The sequence below is a fragment of the Muntiacus reevesi genome, chromosome 1 (assembly GCF_963930625.1).
Source record: "Muntiacus reevesi chromosome 1, mMunRee1.1, whole genome shotgun sequence".
NCBI lineage: Eukaryota > Metazoa > Chordata > Mammalia > Artiodactyla > Cervidae > Muntiacus > Muntiacus reevesi.
Genome location: NC_089249.1, coordinates 171,647,263 through 171,666,919, shown reverse-complemented (window position 1 = coordinate 171,666,919; position 19,657 = coordinate 171,647,263). Strand labels below are relative to the sequence as shown.

At 39.1% G+C, this 19,657-nt stretch overlaps 1 protein-coding gene across 11 annotated transcripts in view; it reads left to right on the top strand.

Moving 5' to 3' along the window:
- USP40 (ubiquitin specific peptidase 40) overlaps positions 1-19,657 on the top strand; it is an 80,570-nt gene that overhangs the window by 47,239 nt on the left and 13,674 nt on the right. For 8 of the 11 annotated variants that reach the window (XR_010660511.1, XM_065916965.1, XM_065916935.1 and 5 more), the window contains 8 exons: positions 3,228-3,281; positions 4,036-4,124; positions 5,414-5,500; positions 10,038-10,074; positions 11,870-11,934; positions 15,142-15,216; positions 17,607-17,733; positions 18,402-18,496. Coding sequence is in view for 9 of the 11 variants with exons in the window: in XM_065916965.1 (XP_065773037.1) it covers positions 3,228-3,281; positions 4,036-4,124; positions 5,414-5,500; positions 10,038-10,074; positions 11,870-11,934; positions 15,142-15,216; positions 17,607-17,733; positions 18,402-18,496 (629 nt within the window). In the remaining 2 variants the exon portion in view is untranslated. Of the gene's footprint in view, positions 1-3,227; positions 3,282-4,035; positions 4,125-5,413; positions 5,501-10,037; positions 10,075-11,869; positions 11,935-15,141; positions 15,217-17,606; positions 17,734-18,401; positions 18,546-19,657 lie in introns of all 11 variants that reach the window. The other 3 variants (XR_010660514.1, XM_065916973.1, XM_065916937.1) reach the window with 2 other exon arrangements.

Genomic DNA, 19,657 nt, shown 5'->3' with positions numbered 1-19,657 from the left:
AGATGCGGGCAAAACCAAGTAATGTCAGACGTGGGGCAGCTGGAGTCCCATACACTGCTGGTGGGAGTGTGGAATGATAGTCACTTCAGTAAAGAGCCAGCTTATTTCCTGTGAACTTAGACTTGCACTTACCAATTCTTCTGGGTTTTCATCCAAGAAAACTTGAAATACAAATCTTGCAAATACTGTGCATAAATGTTCATAACCCAAAACAGGGAACAATCCAGATGTTCGTGAGCAGGTGAACAAATTCCAGACAATGGGATACTGTTTATCAATAAATGAAGTGAACCCATGCAAAACGTGGGTGAATCTCAAAGACATCATGCCAGGCAAGAGAAACTAGCATGAAAGAGTGGTACTCTTAGGATTGCATTTACAATGTGAAATTGTCAAAAAAGAAAATCTAAGCTGGAGTTACAGAGTCAGATCAGGACTAGGGGGTGGGGGAGTTGACTACAAAGTGACATGAGGGCATTTGGGGGGTGATGCAAATTTTACCTCGATTTGCTGGTGGTTACTGAGTGTTTTTATCAAACTCTTTGAACTGTGCACTTAAACTAGATGTGTTTTACTGTAAGTAAAGTATATCTCAATAAAGTTGACTAAAAATATATGGTTTCTTAAGATGAATAGTTCATTGTCTTACCATGTCACAGACCTCCCTTCCACTCTTCCTCCCCTCCAAACTATTCTTTATATAGCAAGTGATCTTCTTAAACATAGGTGCGTCAGATCATGTCACCCTCTGCTCAGAGCCCTTTGTTGTGCTCTTTGTACTTTGTAACGTGTTGCCTGTGGGCTCCTCGGGTACAGGAGCCTCCTTCATCTGACCAATGCCTAACTAACCTCGCCCTCCACTCATCTGTCGTTCACATCACGCTTCTGTGCTCACTTCCTAGTTTTTCTGATGCACAAGGTCTCTTCCACCCCTGCGACTTCTTAGTTCTGTAATCTCTTTGAACTCCATCCTCATTACTCTTCATCTGCTAACTTCAGTCTTTCCTTTGGTCTCAGCTGAAATGTTAATGTTTGTCGTCCCTGACTTCACAGCCTCGTCTGTCTGTCTGACTCTAACACCTCGTCCTTTCCTTTGTGGCATTTACTCTATAAGCCCATGTTTTGTGCAATGAATGTCCATCCCCTCCATTAGATGAGGCTCTTTGCAGGCAGAGTCCATGACTGTTTTGCTTATTGTCAGCTTTTAGGACAGTGCCTGGCACATAGAAAACACATGACATTTGTCAAAAGAAAATGAAAAAAAAAACCCAGTATTTTAAATGCATTTTTTAAATTGGAGAACTCTTTAACATAGGCTGTTTCAGTTGTCAAGGAGATTGTATTAGAATTCTGTGCTAGCTTCACATCACTGTAGTATAAGGGCTAGAACTCAGGAATCTCAAAGAGACTCTGCTCTGCTCAGATACAGTTAGACCTTCCAAGGCCCATGCCATTCCTGCCCTCTCAGAGGGCTCGCTCCACTCCTTTGAATTCCCCAACTTCATATCCTACCTGGTAATAATTCTGTTTGGAATTAAAACCTAGTGTTTTCACACAAAGTGGGAATCTTCGCATCCTCAAAAACAGCACATTTGCCCTAATCCATTTACTAACTAAGCATAAAAACCACCTAACTTTGAAATCTAGGTAGTCTCTGTGCAGTTCTGATATGGGTGAATTTCATTGTTTATCAGTTACCCAGCAGCAAGGTTCAAATGTCAGCTGCCATCAGATATTAACTGAGTCATCACATTAAGTACAGACTTTGCTATAAGCTCTTTAGTCTGCAGATCACTGTGAAGTAGCATGTACACAGTCAACAAAGGTCTGTCTAGTCAAAGCTATGGTTTTTCCAGTAGTCATGAGAGTTGAGAGTTGGACTATACAGAAAGCTGAGTGCTGAAGAATTAATTGGTGCTTTTGAACTATGGTGTTGGAGAAGACTCTTGGGAGTCCCTTGGACAGCAAGGAGATCCAACCAGTCCATTCTAAAGGAAATCAGTCCTGAATATTCATGGGAAAGACTGATGCTGAAGCTAAAACTCCCAATACTTTGGCCGCCTGATGCGAAGAGCTGACCCATTTGAAAAGACCCTGATGCTGAGAAAGATTGAAGGCAGGAGGAGAAAGGGATGACGGAGGGTGAGATGGTTGGATGGCATCACCGACTCAATGGGCATAAGTTTGAGCAAGCGCCAGGAGTTGGTGATGTACAAGGAGGCCTGGTGTGTTGCAGTCCATGGGGTTGCAAAGAGTCAGACATGACTGAGTGACTGAACTGAGCTGTAATCAGTGACCAGGTTACTTCACTCTTTAAAGCATGTCAATAACTGGTCAGTACACGGCTGCTGTTCATTTCACCACATGGGACAGCAAAGTGTGTAGTTTATGGCCTCCTTTTCTCCCAGTGATAAAACCCAAGTGATATTTAAAAAAAAAAAAAAGGATAATTAAACTAGCCAACAACAGTGAAAGTACCAGCAAGAAACAAAAGTATATGGAGCTGAGGAAGAAATAGCTGACTGGGGATGCTGACGCTGTTGTCATTCAAGAGACTCAAGGTCTGCAGCCAGAGGAGCCAGTGAGCGTGAACTCACAGAAGTGAGGAAAGTGGTCATGACGAAAAGTATGAAGATAATCCCAGAGGAACTGACGCTGGCACAAAACTTCATGTTAAAGGAGCTCTTGGAGATATTTCACAACACTGAAAGTACTAAGTGTAAAATACTGGAAGCTGATCCAGACGTAGAAAGAGTATCACATGGAAGCAGAGAAGCTGCTCACGCTGTCCTGTGAGCTGTACGAGAAGAAAGCAGGCCCTGTTTAAACGATTCTTGATCTGTTTTTTGCAAAGGAAACATTTTAATTCTCCATGTCCAGTGTTTTAAATTGCAGTGTAAGTGTTAGTTTTACTATTTTTTATTTCACTGTACACATATAACTGGCAGAGCTTTAATGTTTTGACAGAAATTTTAAAAGTCACAGTGCGATCGCAGTTTTTCTGATTGAGATTTCTCTGCACGGGTTCACCTTGCGCAGACGCGCTCGTGGTTCCATGCCGCTGCATGAAGGGAAGGTGACCTGTACGGGGTTTTTTGTTGCTGGGTGGTTTTCTTTTTGTCTCTTGTTTGTTTTTGTTTTTCAGCTTCCTGCTAGTTAACACAGGAGAGCATCTTTTGGGGTTTTTTGTTTGTTTGCTGCACTAACCAGCATCTTTTTATTTACAGCTGAGAACAGCTGTCTGAGGCCTATTGATAAAAATGGAAAATTGCTTTGTCCAGGTAAATCTTTTTGTTAGCCTTCAAAAGCTGACACATAATCATGCCATTTATCCTTCTCAACACATTTACTTTATAAACAGTGACTTCTAATACCTAATATTCTGAACGTATCTTTTATAAACTGGTTTATAAACCATACTGTCATCCAGGTGTCTTCCTTATGAAGACTTTCTGTAGAAAGTCTTACCCCAAATTTCAGTCACCTCTGTTTTCTAAAGTAAAATATCTTTCTTCCTGATTAACTGATGCTCATTTTAGTCATGGTTTTGATCTAGTTACTTCTTTGCAGGTTTATTATCAAAGTTTTTGTTTTGTTAATTCTATTGTGACACCAATTATCATTGTAACTGGAGACTTGATTCTTAGCTCTGTAATGCATCTTGTTATTAGACTTTATTTACTCAAGCTGTTCATGGTAGTTACCATAGCAGCTTTAAACTTGAAAGAAGCTAGTCCATTATTCATGAATCAATTCACAATATTACATAATCCTTGCAAACAGCAGCTTTCTGGTTTTTATTAAGTATGAATCTAGAACATTCATAGCTGCCTCTTAGCACTGTTGTACAGATAACAAGGATAATGTGTTCTAGAGTAAGAAAATCTGAAATCAAACAACTAGAATATATATAATCTTTTTGCAGTTTTCTTCTTTAACATTCTTGATTTTCAAAGAAAGATAATTTCAGTGTATTCTTTTGCCCAAAGAGGTAGGAGTTAGTTACATTTACCATGTTATCAAAATTCTTTATAGTGCCAGACAGATACACTCTGAAGGAAGCAGGGCTGAAGATGGGGAGTTCATTGGGACTGTGTCCTGGAAAAGCACCAACTTCCTCGCAGGTAAACGAAGATCACCCGACAGACCAAAACCCAGCTTCCCATGATCAGAAGCTCTTAATTGCAAAATTCTTTCCTAACTACTGTAGTAATACTGTTTTTCTTAAAATTTTTTTCTTTTCCTTAGATTATACCTTTTATCTGTAGGAATACATCCATGTAGTTAGTTCTCTGTGTTTAAATAAAAAATGTTATGTCAAAGTATGTTCATAAGATTGTTTTCCTGTGAAAATTTTGTGGTTAATAGGGATCTTTAAAGTTGAGTGGCCTCAGTTTCAACCACCATAATTCATAAATTCTAAAATTCACCCCTTTCCTCCTACGTTTTGATATCTGTGAGACTTGGATGCATCTTACAGTCAGTGGCTTCCTACAGCTATAGCTGGTGCTGTGCTTTCTCTCTTAGTGGTACATAAAATAATAAGTAACAACCAGCAGTATTTTAGATTTAATGAAATACAGTGGACTGATTTTGAGTTTAATTACTGCCTGCAATAATGGACTCACAGCAGCTTTTTTCTTATCAGTGTTCATTTTATGTATAAAGTACTATCAGACTGACCTTTGCCATAAACCTTGCCCACTCAATAAACTTTCATTACAGTCCAGAAGGCATAATAATGTCCTTACTGTTAGGGCTCTGTATCAGGGTAAGCTGAACTCATATATCAGGATCCCCCTGGCTCCTGGATCCCTGTTATGGAACTAATTCACTTGATTAGTTTCCCAACCGCCCCCCACCCTTTAATTTGTTCTTCCCCAAACTCTAGCAAATAGTAGTATATGACAAGCTCAGGGAATGAGAAACATGACAGGTGAAGTTGCATTAGAAAGGAAAAATAAGGCTATAAGAAACTGAACAGACAGGAGATCAGGTTTACATTTTTTTCTTTGGGTTTCTGGGAGTTGAAGTATATGGGACCTCTGGACAGAAAATAAGATCACAAACTAAGGGCTCAGAAAAAAATACAGTTAATGCCCTCAGTGTACAGTAATTGCAAATCTCCTTGGGGAATGACTGAGAAAGAGATGAAGATCATAGTAGAATAAATATCTGTGAGAGATGTTTATTAGGAGTAAAAACATTGGTGATGAAGTATCTTACTTTTCTAGGTAGTCAAGATTATTGTCTAAATTATAGCTTTACTCAACATAAGACTTGTTTTTACATAATTTGAGATTTTTATTAAAGTTTTATGATCTTTGGATTTTCTCTTTTGGAAATAAATTATATATTTATAGAATTTTAAAATTCAAGTTAAATTGTGTTTATACCTCTGTTTCGATCTTAGCTGTTCCTGTTTTTTGCTTTGGGGAGTGATGTTCACCCTGGGACAGAGATGGAGATTATAGTAGAGGAAACCGTATCTGTGAGGAATGTAAGTCATTTTACTTTCGGAGCCAGGGTCTGTGGGTGTTTGGGGTGGGGAGCAGTGGTAACCTGTATTAGGGTTTTGAGATCCTAAGGCTAGGGTTTACGTAATATCCTTTAAAAAATTCTATATGCTCACTAAAGGAGTACTTTGGGTGTCTTGAAAGTTGATGAGTCAACCATGGTTTTAAAAATGAGATTATTCTTTTTTCTTTTCTGACTACTGATAATACATATTTATTGTAGAAATTTGGGATGTATAAAAATGAATTAAAAGAAAAAAATTAGAACTCCTCATTATCTCTTATCCCATTAATATTCACATTTTGGTATATTTCCTTCTGGTGATTTTGCGTTATGTATACACACATCATCTGACACAAAGAGGTATGAATGTGTGTGTGTTATAAAGCAAACAGTTACGTTGGTATCACTGAGAACAGTCACTTTCAGTATTGGAAAAAAGACAGATAACATCAATGTGGTTATAGATAAAGCCTGTACTCCTGAATTTTAATTAGAAGAGTCAGAATGAACCTGATGGATTTTTTCTTTAAAAAATTATTTTTCTCTGTCCCCTGAAACAGCTTATAGAAACAATGAACAACCTCGTAGTAGCAGGCACCCCAGCACCCAGACTGTGGTTGCCGAATACCATTTCCAGGAAGGAACTAGGACTTCTTGGAGTAATGACTTGTTCTCTTGCTAGGTCAGGAAAGTGTGTGAGGAACCTGGAACATCTTGCCACAACAGAAGCAGTGAGGCTAGCAGAGACTTCTGAGGTTAGCAGAGAGTCAGGAGCCAACCTGAAGATAAGCCTTAGAACCTCAGTGGGAATAATAATGAAATCTGATTCACACATACATACAATCCATGAGTTCATAATGATCTTTAAAAATACGCTGTTCATTGCTTACTGTAGTAAATGCCAGGGAACCATAAAGGAAAGAATCAAATATTTATCCTGTTTTTCTTTTGCAAACTTTACCTCACAATAACCAAATACATAATGAGAAGATTTTTTTAAATAGACATATCCCAGCTAATAAAATGAAGAAGAAATTTTAAACTATCACTGTTTTTCAAGTCCTAATGAATTACTGGATCTAAGCCATGATCCTGAAAAACTGCTAAGAGCCCTAGAAGAGCAACACCCAGACATTTAGAGATTCAAAGCAATACCTGTGCTCTTCTTGCCAAAACATAAAACCGGACCTAAGTCCGATCAAGGTCTGCGTACCAGTTTGTAAGAAGTTCAGGGGACAGAGGGACCAGTTAAATGCGCCTCAGGCCAGCAGTCAGCACAGTTCTCAAGTGGAAAACTCTTCTTCAAGAAGTCAGTTGCAGGGTGAGGCAGCCTACAGTTAAAGGAGATTAGGAGAAATAGCAGGCAGGCACAATGTATAGAATTCATATGGACCTTGATTCAAACCACAAGAACTTTAGTAACAGTTAACAGAAATTAGGGGAATTTGAACATTGACAGGATATTCGTTATTTAGGAATTCTGTATCATAATTATTTACCAATTATGGTTTTTTAAAGAATCTTCATCTTTTAGAGATGAGTAGTGAATATCAATAAATGAAATGAAGTGATACCTGACATGTGCGTCAAAAAAAAATCTGGGGAGCTAGACAGGGGAGATGGGTGGGGGTATGGACAAACAACACAGGCCACAGCAGGAACCGAGGCTGGAGATGGGTACTTGAGGGTTCATTTTATAACCCTCTCATAAGTTTGAAATTTTCTGTGATTAAACATATTTTTAATAAATATATATTCTTTACCCTTTGCTCTATGCTGTAAATATTTTCCCAGTTTTTCATTTGCCTGTTAACTTTAATGAGTTTTTTTGTTGGGGGCAGTTAGCTTTTTTAAAAGTTTTATTACTGACTTAACTGCGAGCATGAGATTCATATCACAGGAATCAGACAGTAGAGTGTCCCTGACACCCCTCCATGCACTGCTGGCACCCCCTTTCACCTCTCATCCGAATGATCTCCCTGACAGGGTTTGAACTTGTGCTAAATGATTGTAAGGAGGGATAAGGGCTAATTGTGGATTGGATGCTATCAAGAGTTGGGGGCAATTCAGTATCTTGTTTATGTTCCTAAGTTGGAAGTGTGAAGGAGGGACTGGAGATATCATTGGTAGAAAGGCAGCAGCTCCTCAGAGGAAAAGATGGTTAGTCCTTTGTGCCTGGGGTGTGGCCTTGGGTAACTTCAGTGTTTTTTCATTTTGAAGAATGTGTATGTCTGTCTTTTGTCCTGAAACCATTGTAGGTAGACTTCTTCCCCGTGCCTGCCCACTTCCCTCCCCAGAGCTGAAACTGCTGTGTCAAGGCTGTCAGAGGCTGCCATGGCACTGTGTCTAGTGAGAGGTCCCAGTCTTCTGCTTACTTGCTCCTTCAGCAGCGGTGACATATTTGATGACATTTGTCATTTGCCTTTAGAAGACTGCAGCTCTGTAGGTTTTCCTCCCATTTTTCAGGTCTCCCCTTCTCCGTCTGTTTCCTTTTCTCTTTGCCTTGTGAGCACCTCATGCTCAGTTCATAGCTGCCATACTCATATATCCAGCTACTCCTTGGCTGTCTGATTGTCATCCCAAATGATAGCACACCCACAGTGGAGCTCCTGACCTCTCTCAAACGCACTTTACTCACATTTTCTTTTTCCGTTACGGTGGCCATTTTCCACTTGCTTAGGCCAAAACCTTTGAAATCGTCTTTGATTCTTTTCTTTCTTTCTTCATTATCAGTTTTTCAAGAAATCCTTTTGGTTCTATCATTAGAATTTATCTGGGATCTGACCACATCTCGTTCCCTCACTGCTTTCACTGCCTTCACCCCTCATCTGGATTATTCCAGCAGCTTCCTAACTGACCTCGTGGCTTCTAACCTGGCACCTCCCATGGTACATTCTTACAAAGAAATAGAGCAATCCTTTAAAGTTAAGATCAGTCAGTCCTCTACACACAGCCCTCCTCTGCTTTCCCATCTCACTTGGAGTGAGAGCAGAGCCCCTGAGTGACGTTATAACTATTGCTCACTTGCTCTATCTAGCCAAGTTGGTCTCTGTGCTGTTTTTCAGACAAGTCTTTACACTGGTAGTTTCCACTGCCTGAAACACAGTAAAGTTAAATGCTCAATTGCTCATTCTTCTTAAATAAGAGAGGCCTTTGAGACTGCAGTTTTCTTTGAACCCAGTTTTCTTTGGCCCTGTTCTCTGTTTCAATACGTTGCTCCCATCATCGTTTTCTAAACAATCTTTAATTCTATAGTGCTTTTATCTTTAATCATACAAGTAATCGTGGATTTAATCTTATTTTTCAAACTTCATGGGTGACTAACTTCCTTAGTTACCACCCTGTTCTTGTCCTTTCCTCAGAAGTCACTTTTGTCGTTGGATGATGTAATCCTACCCACATCATAGTGTATCCTCCTATACCTTTGCCGTGTGTACCAATGTGTAGTATATATGTACCTACTGAAATAAGAGCTTGACTTGGTTTCTTTTAAAATCATAAATGGGATCCTAGAGCTTTGTTTCACTTAAAATATTTTAAAGATCTTTTAAGGCCAGTAAATATAAATCTCTTTTATCCTTTAATTGTTTTAAGACCTTTCCTAGTTTATGTAAACACTCCCCTGTTAATCCAGGGCTGTCTGGATTGTTTGTCATTTTTCTCTAATCCAAGCAGGGCAGCAGTCATCATCCCTAGTCCTCTCCCTTCTGCTTGGTTATAGCATAAATCAAATTTTACTTACTCCTTTGCCCTAAATTTATTTAAGAATATCTTTCACCTCAAGAAGTTGGGAGTTTTTAATGACTATTGTTTTGCTCAAATGTCTGTTCATCGTGTCTCGTTCACTGAATTGTGCTGTGAGCTCACAGCGTGCACAGTTTTCTCCTTGTGAGTTGGTGTATGATCAGTTGCTTCTTGGATAAATAAAAGCTAATCTCCTTTTATGGGACTCAGAGTTTACTTATCTGTGCATGCTAAGTCACTTCAGTCATGTCTGCCTCTTTGCAGTCCTGTGAACTGTAGCATGCCAGGCTTCTCTGCCCATGGAATTTTCCAGGCAAGAATACTGGAGTGGGTTGCCACTTCCTCCATGAGGGGATCTTCCCAGCTCAGGGATGGAACCCATGTCTTGTAGGTCTCCTGCCTTGGCAGTTGGGTTCCTTACCTGGGAAGTCATGGTGAAAGCAACCTAATTAATCATATGTGATCAGAAATACACTGTTAGTCCTCATAAGAAGAAAATCATACTGCAGACCTGGAAGTGGATGAACTTGGAGGTTCTGGTTGTGAACCCCGGAAGCTTTTTTTTTTCCTGCTGAGTTGGCACCTCCTTAGCTCTTAAGGAGTGCTTACCTAACCAGTTAACCATGTATGTCTTTATCTATTTGAGAGTTGTTAAATATAATCAGATAGTTCCAGGGTCAAAAGAAAGGTGTTTCTCATACTGTAACTCAGAAACAGAACTACTAATGAACATAATTTTTTTTCTTTTTTTAATTTTTTTTTTTTCTTAACAGTGTCTGAAGATAATGCTGGACAAATGTGGCCTCACAGGTGGGTTACGGACTATGATGATACCTAAGCTTGTCTCTGGAATTTCCTAGATCTTTTACTGATTTTTTTTAACCTCCTTAATTCAGCACTTCAGTATGTTGTGTTTGATGCCAGTATTTCTATGTATAGATTAGGGAATGTAATATGAATGAAAAAAATAAACCCAGGATATCCTGAAGTGGCTACCCACATGGAGCCATGTGAGCGAGCTTGAGGAGGCATCAAGCGGTTTCAGTAGACTGAGTGCTTGCCATTCTCTGCACCAGAGTGGAAGCCTGGGGCTCCATCACCTGGCATGGACATTTGCTTGCTCAGGCTCAGGGCACTCTTCTAGGAGCTTCTTGTGGTGTCTTGTTTCATCTCCACACTAGTCCTCCCAGCAGGGATCCTCACATGTTCCCATTTCTCAGATGCAGAGAATGGCTAAACAGCTCACCCTAAGTTATACCACAAGTAGCTAGATCGCTCTGATTTCACAACTCTTGATTTCTTTCTGCCATGCTGTGCTGTGACGTAATGGTGTTCACTCTTAATTTACTGGTATTGTTTTTTTAAACTTACTTAGATTAAGGTAAATATCGATACAACTTACTGCATTTAAAGAGACTTCCCAGTTGGCGCTAGTGGTGAAGAATCTGCCTGCTAATGCAGGTAGACTGAGAGACACAGGTTCAATCCCTGGGTTGGGAAGATGTCCTGGAGGAGAGCATGGCAGCCCACTCCAGTATTTTTGCATGGAGAATCCCATGGACAAAGGAGCCTGGCCGGCTGCAGTTCACAGGATCGCACAGAGTCGGACACCAGTGAAGCGACACGCCTGTGCGGCATTTAAGACCAGAAATAATGACAAAAGAGGGTCTACAGTGAGAGTGTTAGTCGCTCAGGCGTGTCCAACTCTCTGCGACCCCATGGACTGTAGCCCACCAGGCTCCTCTGTTCATGGAATTTTCCAGGCAAGAGTACTGGAGTGGGTTGCCATCCCCTTCTCCAGGAGACCTTCCCAACCCAGGGATCGAAGCAGGTCTCCCACATTGCAGGCAGATTCTTTACCATCTGAGCCACAAGAGGGGGATTCAAAACCTGTGGCCTGTGCAGGATAAATATGAGATCTATGTTTATTTCCTGGTCTGGAGCTTCTTTTGGTGAGTGGGGGAGGTGACTGTTACAAAACATTGCTAATTTTTTTGTAACCAAGATTTTCAACTTTTACTCAGCTCCCTCTCCTCAAAAGAAAAACTTCTCTTCCGGTTTTGTCAGTGTAATAAACATGCTGAAAAACTGAAATCTCATTAACATTTGTAAATGTTCTTTTATACCCAATTCGTTAAACTGCTGTACTGAACACTATTTTTTGTTAGATTTACTGCCAGTTGGACAGGAACAGTTTTGTTGTACATGTTACCAGTTGCTGAGTAACGTTAGCATGTATTTACATCCAAGACAACTTTGTGATTTTAAAAGGGATTCTATGCTTGTGTGTACATCTGTTTCTGCTCAGCGTGTGATAGAGGCGTGCATATGTACATGTAAATAGTAAAGGTATAAATAGACGCTGCACTCTAGTGCCAAGTGTTTGTATCTGCAGGTATACTACTTGGTGGGATGGACAGAAGATTCACCAATTTGGGGCAGCAAGTTAATTTTTTTCATGCTCTGAAGAGATTATTTACTTTTAAAATTAGTTAATAATTATTAGATTATATTCCATTTGATATTTATCCAGAAGGGTCATTCCTGGCAAACTCGTAAACCATATTATTCTGACTTTTTCCATCCTGATTTGATTCCTTCTTAGGAGACACATGGCATTTACGAAAAATGAATTGGTGCTTTGAAGCTGGGGAGCCTTTATGTGAAGAAGTAAGATTGTTTCTATACATTTCATTTGTAAAGTGATTGTGTTTGTTTTGTGTTTTCCTAAGGATAACACCCTACTCATGTGAATAAATTCTAAAGAAAGCCTACTTTTTTTAGGATACAAGAATCCATATGTAGATCTACTTTCATTTCTTCTCACTGCAATTTTTTCAGAGTCAAAGGAAAAGTTTCAGCTAAGTGGGAACATATCTAACATATATATATTGAGTCCTCTTTTGCTAAGAGAATATGTGTCTAGTAGTAGTTCTTCATTGAGAGGCAGAGAACTACAGAAAACAAAGGATATTTGAGCCAGTGAAAAATTTGAAGATATACTCTAAATTTTGAAACCTGAATGTTTTAACCTCAGAGTTTCTTTGTAAGTTGATGATGGCAGAATTCATCTTACCAGCCAGTCACTTAGACTCTGCTTCAAGCTGCATCTCTAAATCCCTGCAGACACTGAGGATAAGATGTAGGAGCAAAGTTATTATAGGATGGTTGGAGTCTGATTACTCTTCTTCCTCTTGTTTTTAATTTTTATAGAAGTATAGTTGGTTTAGAGTGTTAGTTTTGGGTGTACAACACAGTGATTCAGTTAAATATATATATATATATATGTGTGTGTGTGTGTGTATATATATATATATATTCTATTTCAGATTCTTTTTCATTTACTGGAGTGGGCTGCCATGCTCTCCTCCAGGGGATCTTCTGACCTAGAGATCGAATCCGTGTCTCTTATGTCTCCTGCATTGGCAGGCGGGTTCTTTACCACTGGCACCACCTGGGCAGCCCTCTTTTCTGTTATAGGTTATCATAAGATACTGAGTATAGTTCCCTTGAGTAGGTCCTTGTTGGTTATATATTTTATGCATAGTAATGTATATATGTTAATCCCAACCTCCTAATTTATCCCTCCTCCACTTTCCTCTTTGGTAAACATAAATTTGCTTTCTTTGTATGTGACTCTATTCTGTTTTGTAAATAAGTTCATTTGTGCCATTTTTTAGGTTCTACATGTAAGCAATGTATATTTGTCTTTTTACCTTACTTAACTTAGTATGATAATCTCTTAAATCCATCCATGTTGCTGCAAATGGCATTCTTTCATTCTTATTTTTCGGACTGAGTAATATTCTATTGTGTGTGTGTGTACCACATCTTCCTTATCTGTTCATCTGTCAGTGGACATTTAGGTGGCTTCCATGTCTTGGCTTTTGTAAATAATGCCATTGTGGACATTGGGGTGCATGTATCTTTTCAGATTAGAGTTTTCTCTGGATATATGCCCAGGAGTGGAATTGCTGGATTATGTGGTAACTCTTTTCTTTTTTTTTTTTTTGCTTGATTTATGGTAACTCTTGTTTTTAGTTTTTTGAGGACCCTCCATACTGTTCTCCATAGTGACTGCACCAGTTTACATTCCCACCAACAGTTTAGGAGGGTTCCCTTTTCTCCACACCCTCTCCAGCATTTATTATTTGTAGACATTTTTGATGGCCCCTCTGACTGGTGTGAGGGGATTCCCCATTGTAGTTTTGATTTACATTTCTCTAATAATTAGTGATGCTGAATATCTTTTCATGTTGGTTAATCTCCTTGTTGCTGCTCCAAGGTGCATCAGCCCTCACAGGCCAAATCTGTGGCCTCAGATGGTTGTGCTCAGTGCCCTTTTCCCCAGTCTTTATGTGCCCACTCTCTGTTCATTGAGGCTCTGACATTAAACATCAGCGGAGGCTGATTTAAAGCAGGGCCTTCCAGGGAAAGGTCTCTGCTGTGTAACAGCCAATAAAGAGGCCCCTGTGAGTCCTGGCCAGGAATTTGACAGCCTAGAGTAAGAAGTGGACCTCAAAGAATTGTCAGGACATAAAGTTTGGACATCAGAAGAGTTTATCTAGTCAAATGTTTGCCTCATTTTCTTCTCTTACTAATTCTCAAACCAGTATCAAACAGTTCCTCTAAGAGCAAACTCATCACCCTTAGAACTGGCTCCACTTCACAGATTTGCTGTTAGTCTTTCTCACCCTAACCTTTTCCATCCCCACATGTGGCTTACCCTCCTTATCTGACGTGGGTCATATTTGATCCTGGCCTTCAGAGAACTGTCAGTCTTTCCACTCCTTCTCAACCGATTCCATTGCTGGCCTCCTGGTTCAAACCCTGGTTTTTGGTCTTTTCTTTCATTTTGGGTTTTTTTGCCTCTTGCCTACAGCTGACATCCCTAAGCCCAAGTGTTCCCACTTCTTATCAGTATGTAATAGGTCTGACAGCTTAGGGTGATCTTTAAAAATCCTCTTCACAGAAATCTTGAGTGGCTTTTTAAAAGCAACTGAAAACTCCTTTTTTTCTGTTCCACACCCCTTTGACCTGTGGCCCCTTTCCCACCCAGGTTTCTTTCCTGTTACTCTCCAACAGATACCTCCCACTCTAATTAATCTAGTCTCTTAGCTCTTCCCCTTGATATAAATCATATATACAAATCATACCGACCCTTGACTTAACCTTGACTTTGCCATGTCCTTCTTTTGTGATAATTGTATTCGTTTGCTTTTTGGCTGTGCCGGGTCTTCGTTGCCGTGCAGGCTTTCGCTTGTTGCATTAAGAGGAGGCTTTTGTTTTGGTGCCCGGCTTCTCTTTGCAGTGGCCTCTTTCGTTGGAGCACGGACTCTAGGGTGCATGGGCTCAGTAGTTGCAGCCCCTGGGCTCTGAGCACGGGGTCAATAGCTGTGGTTCACGGGCTTAGTTGCTTTGTGGCATGTGGGATCTTCCTGGATCAGGGATCAAACCTGTGTCTTCTGCATTAGCAGATGGATTCTTTACCACTGAACCACCAAGGAAGTCCTACCGTGTTCTTCTTTCCTTGAGAAATTCCTTCTTGTTTCCTCTGACTTTTCCAAATCCAGCCCATCTTTTAAGCTTAACTAAAATTTTATCTTTGTAAATTAGTCTCCCATTTTTCGTCTCATCCATCTTCCTTCCTTTAATCTTTTAAAGTTCTTAATTATACAGTTTTAATACATAATCATGTACTATTTTATAGTCTTAGTTTATTTCCATGTCTCAATATCTGCTTCATTATTCATCTGCTTATTTCTTGAAAGGGTAATAGAGGCATCAGTGTTCTGTTTTTTTTTAAAGATTGAATGGTCTCTTTATTCCTTCCGGAAGTCATAAGTGACAAAAAAGACTCACTTTCTGTGTTTCTAGGATGCAAAGCTGAAAGAGCTTATGATCTGTTCTGGAGATACTTTGCTTTTAATTGAAGGAAAACTTCCTCCTCTGGTAAGACTTTGCTCCCGAGTAGACGTTTTGTAAATAGCAGTTTCTGTGTTGTGATTGCAAAGATTATATGTTCTCATCGTGTGAAAATGGGGAAATAATAATCATAACGAGTATAGAGTACTTACCCCAAATTCTACCAGACAGCTACCATACTTTACATCTTTATATATATCCTTCCATCAATTGTATGTACAGTTTTATTTCCTATTTTTTGTATTTAGTTTTTTAACCTGACCATAAAATCTAAAAACAGTCATTATATCCTGTGTATTACTTAGCACAATTTAATCCGTTTATATCCCTGTTGTTTGGAGTTCAGTTTGTTTTAAACTCTTTGTTCTTATAAGTAGTAGTAAATATAAATCCTTCTTAAGATAGTTCTAAAGATGGAATTAACAAGCCAAATCATTTTCCCAAAGAGTTGAGCAATGTTTGCAGTTCTAGTGTGGGTCTGTGAGGGGGCTTGTGCCACGCCTCTGCTGTAGACACTGCATGTTACCACTCAGAAAAGCCATTATTTAGTAGTTGTTGTTTTTATTCATGTGGACACATGTAAAGAGGAAAATTAGAAAATTACCCCAAATTCTAGCACTCAGATAATCATTTTCTTATGATTAGAAAATTCAGACAACGTAGAAGCCTATAGAATGATTAACAGAAGTTTCTCTTATATCTTTCTCTCCAGAAAGAGCCCAATTATTTTTCCTTTTTTATATTTCCAAGAAAAAAATTACACCTGTTTGTATGTTGAATGTGAATATGTGCATAGCCTTTTCAAAGTTTCCATAAAGGGGATCATACTCTATGCACTGTTTTATTCCTTGTGTTTTTTGTTTTTGTTCATTTAGTATGTCTTGAGGATCTCTTCACATCAGCACAGAGAAACCTACCTTCTTTTTTTTCATGACTTCAAAGAATTTGGTTGTATTTTATACTGCGCTCTTTAATTTTTGAATATAAAGGATATAAAAAGCTAGGCCAGGAAAAAGAGGTCACCCATCCCCTTGGTGTATGTCCTCCCTCCATAGGCAGCCAGCTTCCCCTGTATCCTTCCAGAAGTGCGTGCTTCAGTACACACGTGTGTATATATGGAGCATGCATGTACACATTCATGCGTATATACATATTTTTATTTACAGAAAAGATTATAAGCTTGACACTGTATTCTGCACCTAGCTTTCTTCATTAATGGTTTATCCCCATATATATGCTGTATCCATACACAAAAAGTTATCTCATTCTATTTAATATGTATGGAGGTTCCCATGATTTATTTAACCAGTACATTTAGGTTGTTTCCAGTCTTTTGTTGATACAAATAACACTGCCAAAAATACTCTCTGTTTGCCATTTTGCACATTTGTATCCATAGGATAAATTCCTGGAACTGAAATTTGTCAAAAGTTATGGCCTGCCGTAATGTACCAATCTTCTAAAAAGGGACCTTGAAGTTGGTTCGTGGTTTTTGCTGCCATAAACAATTTGCAGTGAATATCTCAATATGCATGGGCCGGTATATCAGAAGATAAAATCCCAACCATAGAATGGCTGGGTCAGAGGGCTTGGGTGTTTTAAATTTTGACAGCACCAAATTACTCTCCAGAAACTTGGCAGCAGTTTATACTCCTGGCACCAATTTATAAGAGTTTAGGTTTGAATTGAATGAAAAAATGTAGTTTTTTGCTCTGATTTATTTATTGTGTGGAAGTTGAGTATTTATTAATTTTCACCAATTTGATAAGCAGAAAAATATTCTTATTTTAGCATGCATTTCTTGAAAAATATGCATATAAAAATACATGTTTTTTTCCCCACATTCTCATCTTCTATTGTTGGAAATTGACCACTGTAGCATAGTTAATCTATTCAAGTTCTTTACTAACTCAAAAAAGGGTTGGGAAAGAACCAGTTAAGTTAGTCAAACTGAAATTACAGAATGTGTCTTAGGAGATGAGTTTATTTCATGTAGTTGTTATATAGGAATGTACCTTAGATCAATAGATTGTTGCTTCTCTGTAGAAAGTTCCTTTAGAAAATTTTATAAAGTAAAAACTCCATGTAACTGGTGCATTGTGCTACGGTGCTCTTCCAATGCCTGAAAATATTTTTATAGTTTGTTCTGTCAAATGTTTTGTTAGTTTGTTTATACTTTTCACTTATCGTAGCTCCTAATCTATAGAACATTAGGCCCATTCATCCTAAATACTGATTTTTGTTATTTTAAACTTTTGATTGTAAAAGTGGTAAATGATAATGTATGGCGGTTAATACATACATCTTAAGGAAAAATACTAAATTCAGGAACACTTTGTATATCAAGATGTTTCTCTGTGGAAGTGGAAGTTGACTTAATCTATGTGTATCAGCAGTTCGAAATCTCCATTCCTCAGGGTTTCCTGACGGTGCCCATCTGGTGGTACCAGCCTCGGGGGCCGCTGCATCACTGGAAGGATCACCAGGAACAGACAAATTGTACCCTTTCTCAAGGCGGCGTCTGGAAAGCCAGTTCCACTCCAGGTGAGAACGCAACAGAATTACAGCAGCCAATGTGTCGTAAAGAAAAGTAAAATGACTGCTTCTGCTGAGAGGCAACAGAAATGTGTGTTTTTTAAAATGTACTTAAATTACAACAAAATCTATGTGTTCCATAATTCATAGCATCATAATAATACCATCCTATTTTTATACAGTGATTTGTATGTAAACAGTATAAAATACCATCCTGTTTTGTGTTTTGGGTTTTTTTTGGGGGAGGCTTTACATTCATTTGCCATCTGTTATTTTTATTATCTTTATTATGGCAATGTATTCAGTTTTTTCAAGGAATTGTTATATGTTATCTCCCAAGCTCCCCATGGCAATAGGAATAGCAGCCCCCTTCACTAACGGAACAGGACGTAAAGCTCCCGGTGCTTTCAGTGATAGCGCAAGTGTGAAATTCCTCAAACCCATCCTGGCAGAAGAGGCGGTCTTGTGCCCACACCGCGCCCCCTGGCGGCCCATCTACCAGACCCCGCTTCCTCCCATGAAGTCCTGAGAGGCTGGCTCAAAGCCCGCAGATTCCGAGTTGCTTGGATAGAATTGTACTAAGCCTGTGTGCAGTATCCCAGCACAGCCTGTATTTCATAAATATGAGCTAAGTGCATCTAAAGCTCTTGTCAGAAGTCTCACTCTGTCCTTTGCAGGTGCTCCCAGTGACGCACATGCGGAAGTTTCCCTCTGGTACTTGGGAGACCTTGAAATCTCAGAAGATGCCACCTTGGGGGAGCTGAAGTCTCAGGTCAGCCTTCCTCCTGCAGCGAACCCTAGTGGTGATCTGGCTGCTTCCAGTGAGATATTAATATATTCTTCTATTTCCTTTTCCCTCAATTACAGTCTGTTCTGATATGGCATGTGTTATATGCCATGTTCAGTGGTGAGTACCTCACAGGCCACACGCGTGCTGCTCAGGGGGCTCCCAGGCTCCTTCAGTCCCCCTGTGGCTTCCTTTCTTCCCACTCTGACAGGCATGCTGTGCTTTCATTTCACTGTCTCCTCGGTGACTTGCAGCTTATGTTCATTTTGATTTTTTTAGGGAAACATTTGTTGGAACATTTGTAAAGCATTCACTTTACTCCTTTATTTACATTGTTTTTGCACCATTGTGATTCATGTGTTAAATGTGGTTAGCAAAAGCTGTGTTGTCAGTTGCCCAGGAGGTCTGAATCTCAGCTTTATGTTAGAATGTTAAACTAGATATTGTATTGTTTTCTTGAACATTAGTATTCACAGACAGAGTGCTCTGTCCACATGGATAAGACTCAGTTGAATACAACACAAAATGCCTAAGAAGCATCTTAACTCTGAATGGACTAAAATGAGCAATCCTTCTTCCTCTTAAAGGAAAAAGTGTAGGGGCGTGTAAGTTGAGTATCAGTCATTGATTGACTTCTGTGTATCCTCACTGTCTGAAATACCTTCCTCAAAAAAAGCAAATGATCTTATTCTCTTAAGAACAAGAAGGAAGCGACTTTTTTTTTCTTCTATTGGATTAAAAGATACAAAGTTAGTTTCTAGATTATAAAATGGATGAATATTGGCCATGTCATATAATACAACCTAAGTATATGAATAGTTATCCACCCTACGGAATTAGTACAGTGGTTTGGGCCTAGCAGTTGGATCCAGAGATTCTGAAATATTTCAAATAGAAAGTCATTTCCTTGGCAGAACAAACACTGTTGAATAATAGTAGCACAGATGGAAATTGAAGACAAGTCTTTGCTTTTATCAGAGTGGCCTGTGCTCTTGAGTTAACAGTCACATAGAAATTAAAGTTTCATTTTCTAAAACATAATCATTAAAAAGGAGCTTTTGGCTCAGAAATAGAAAAGTCACTTAACTCTCAAGGTGATTTCAGCATAGAGGAATACAAAAGTGACTCAGGATTAATTTCATTTAG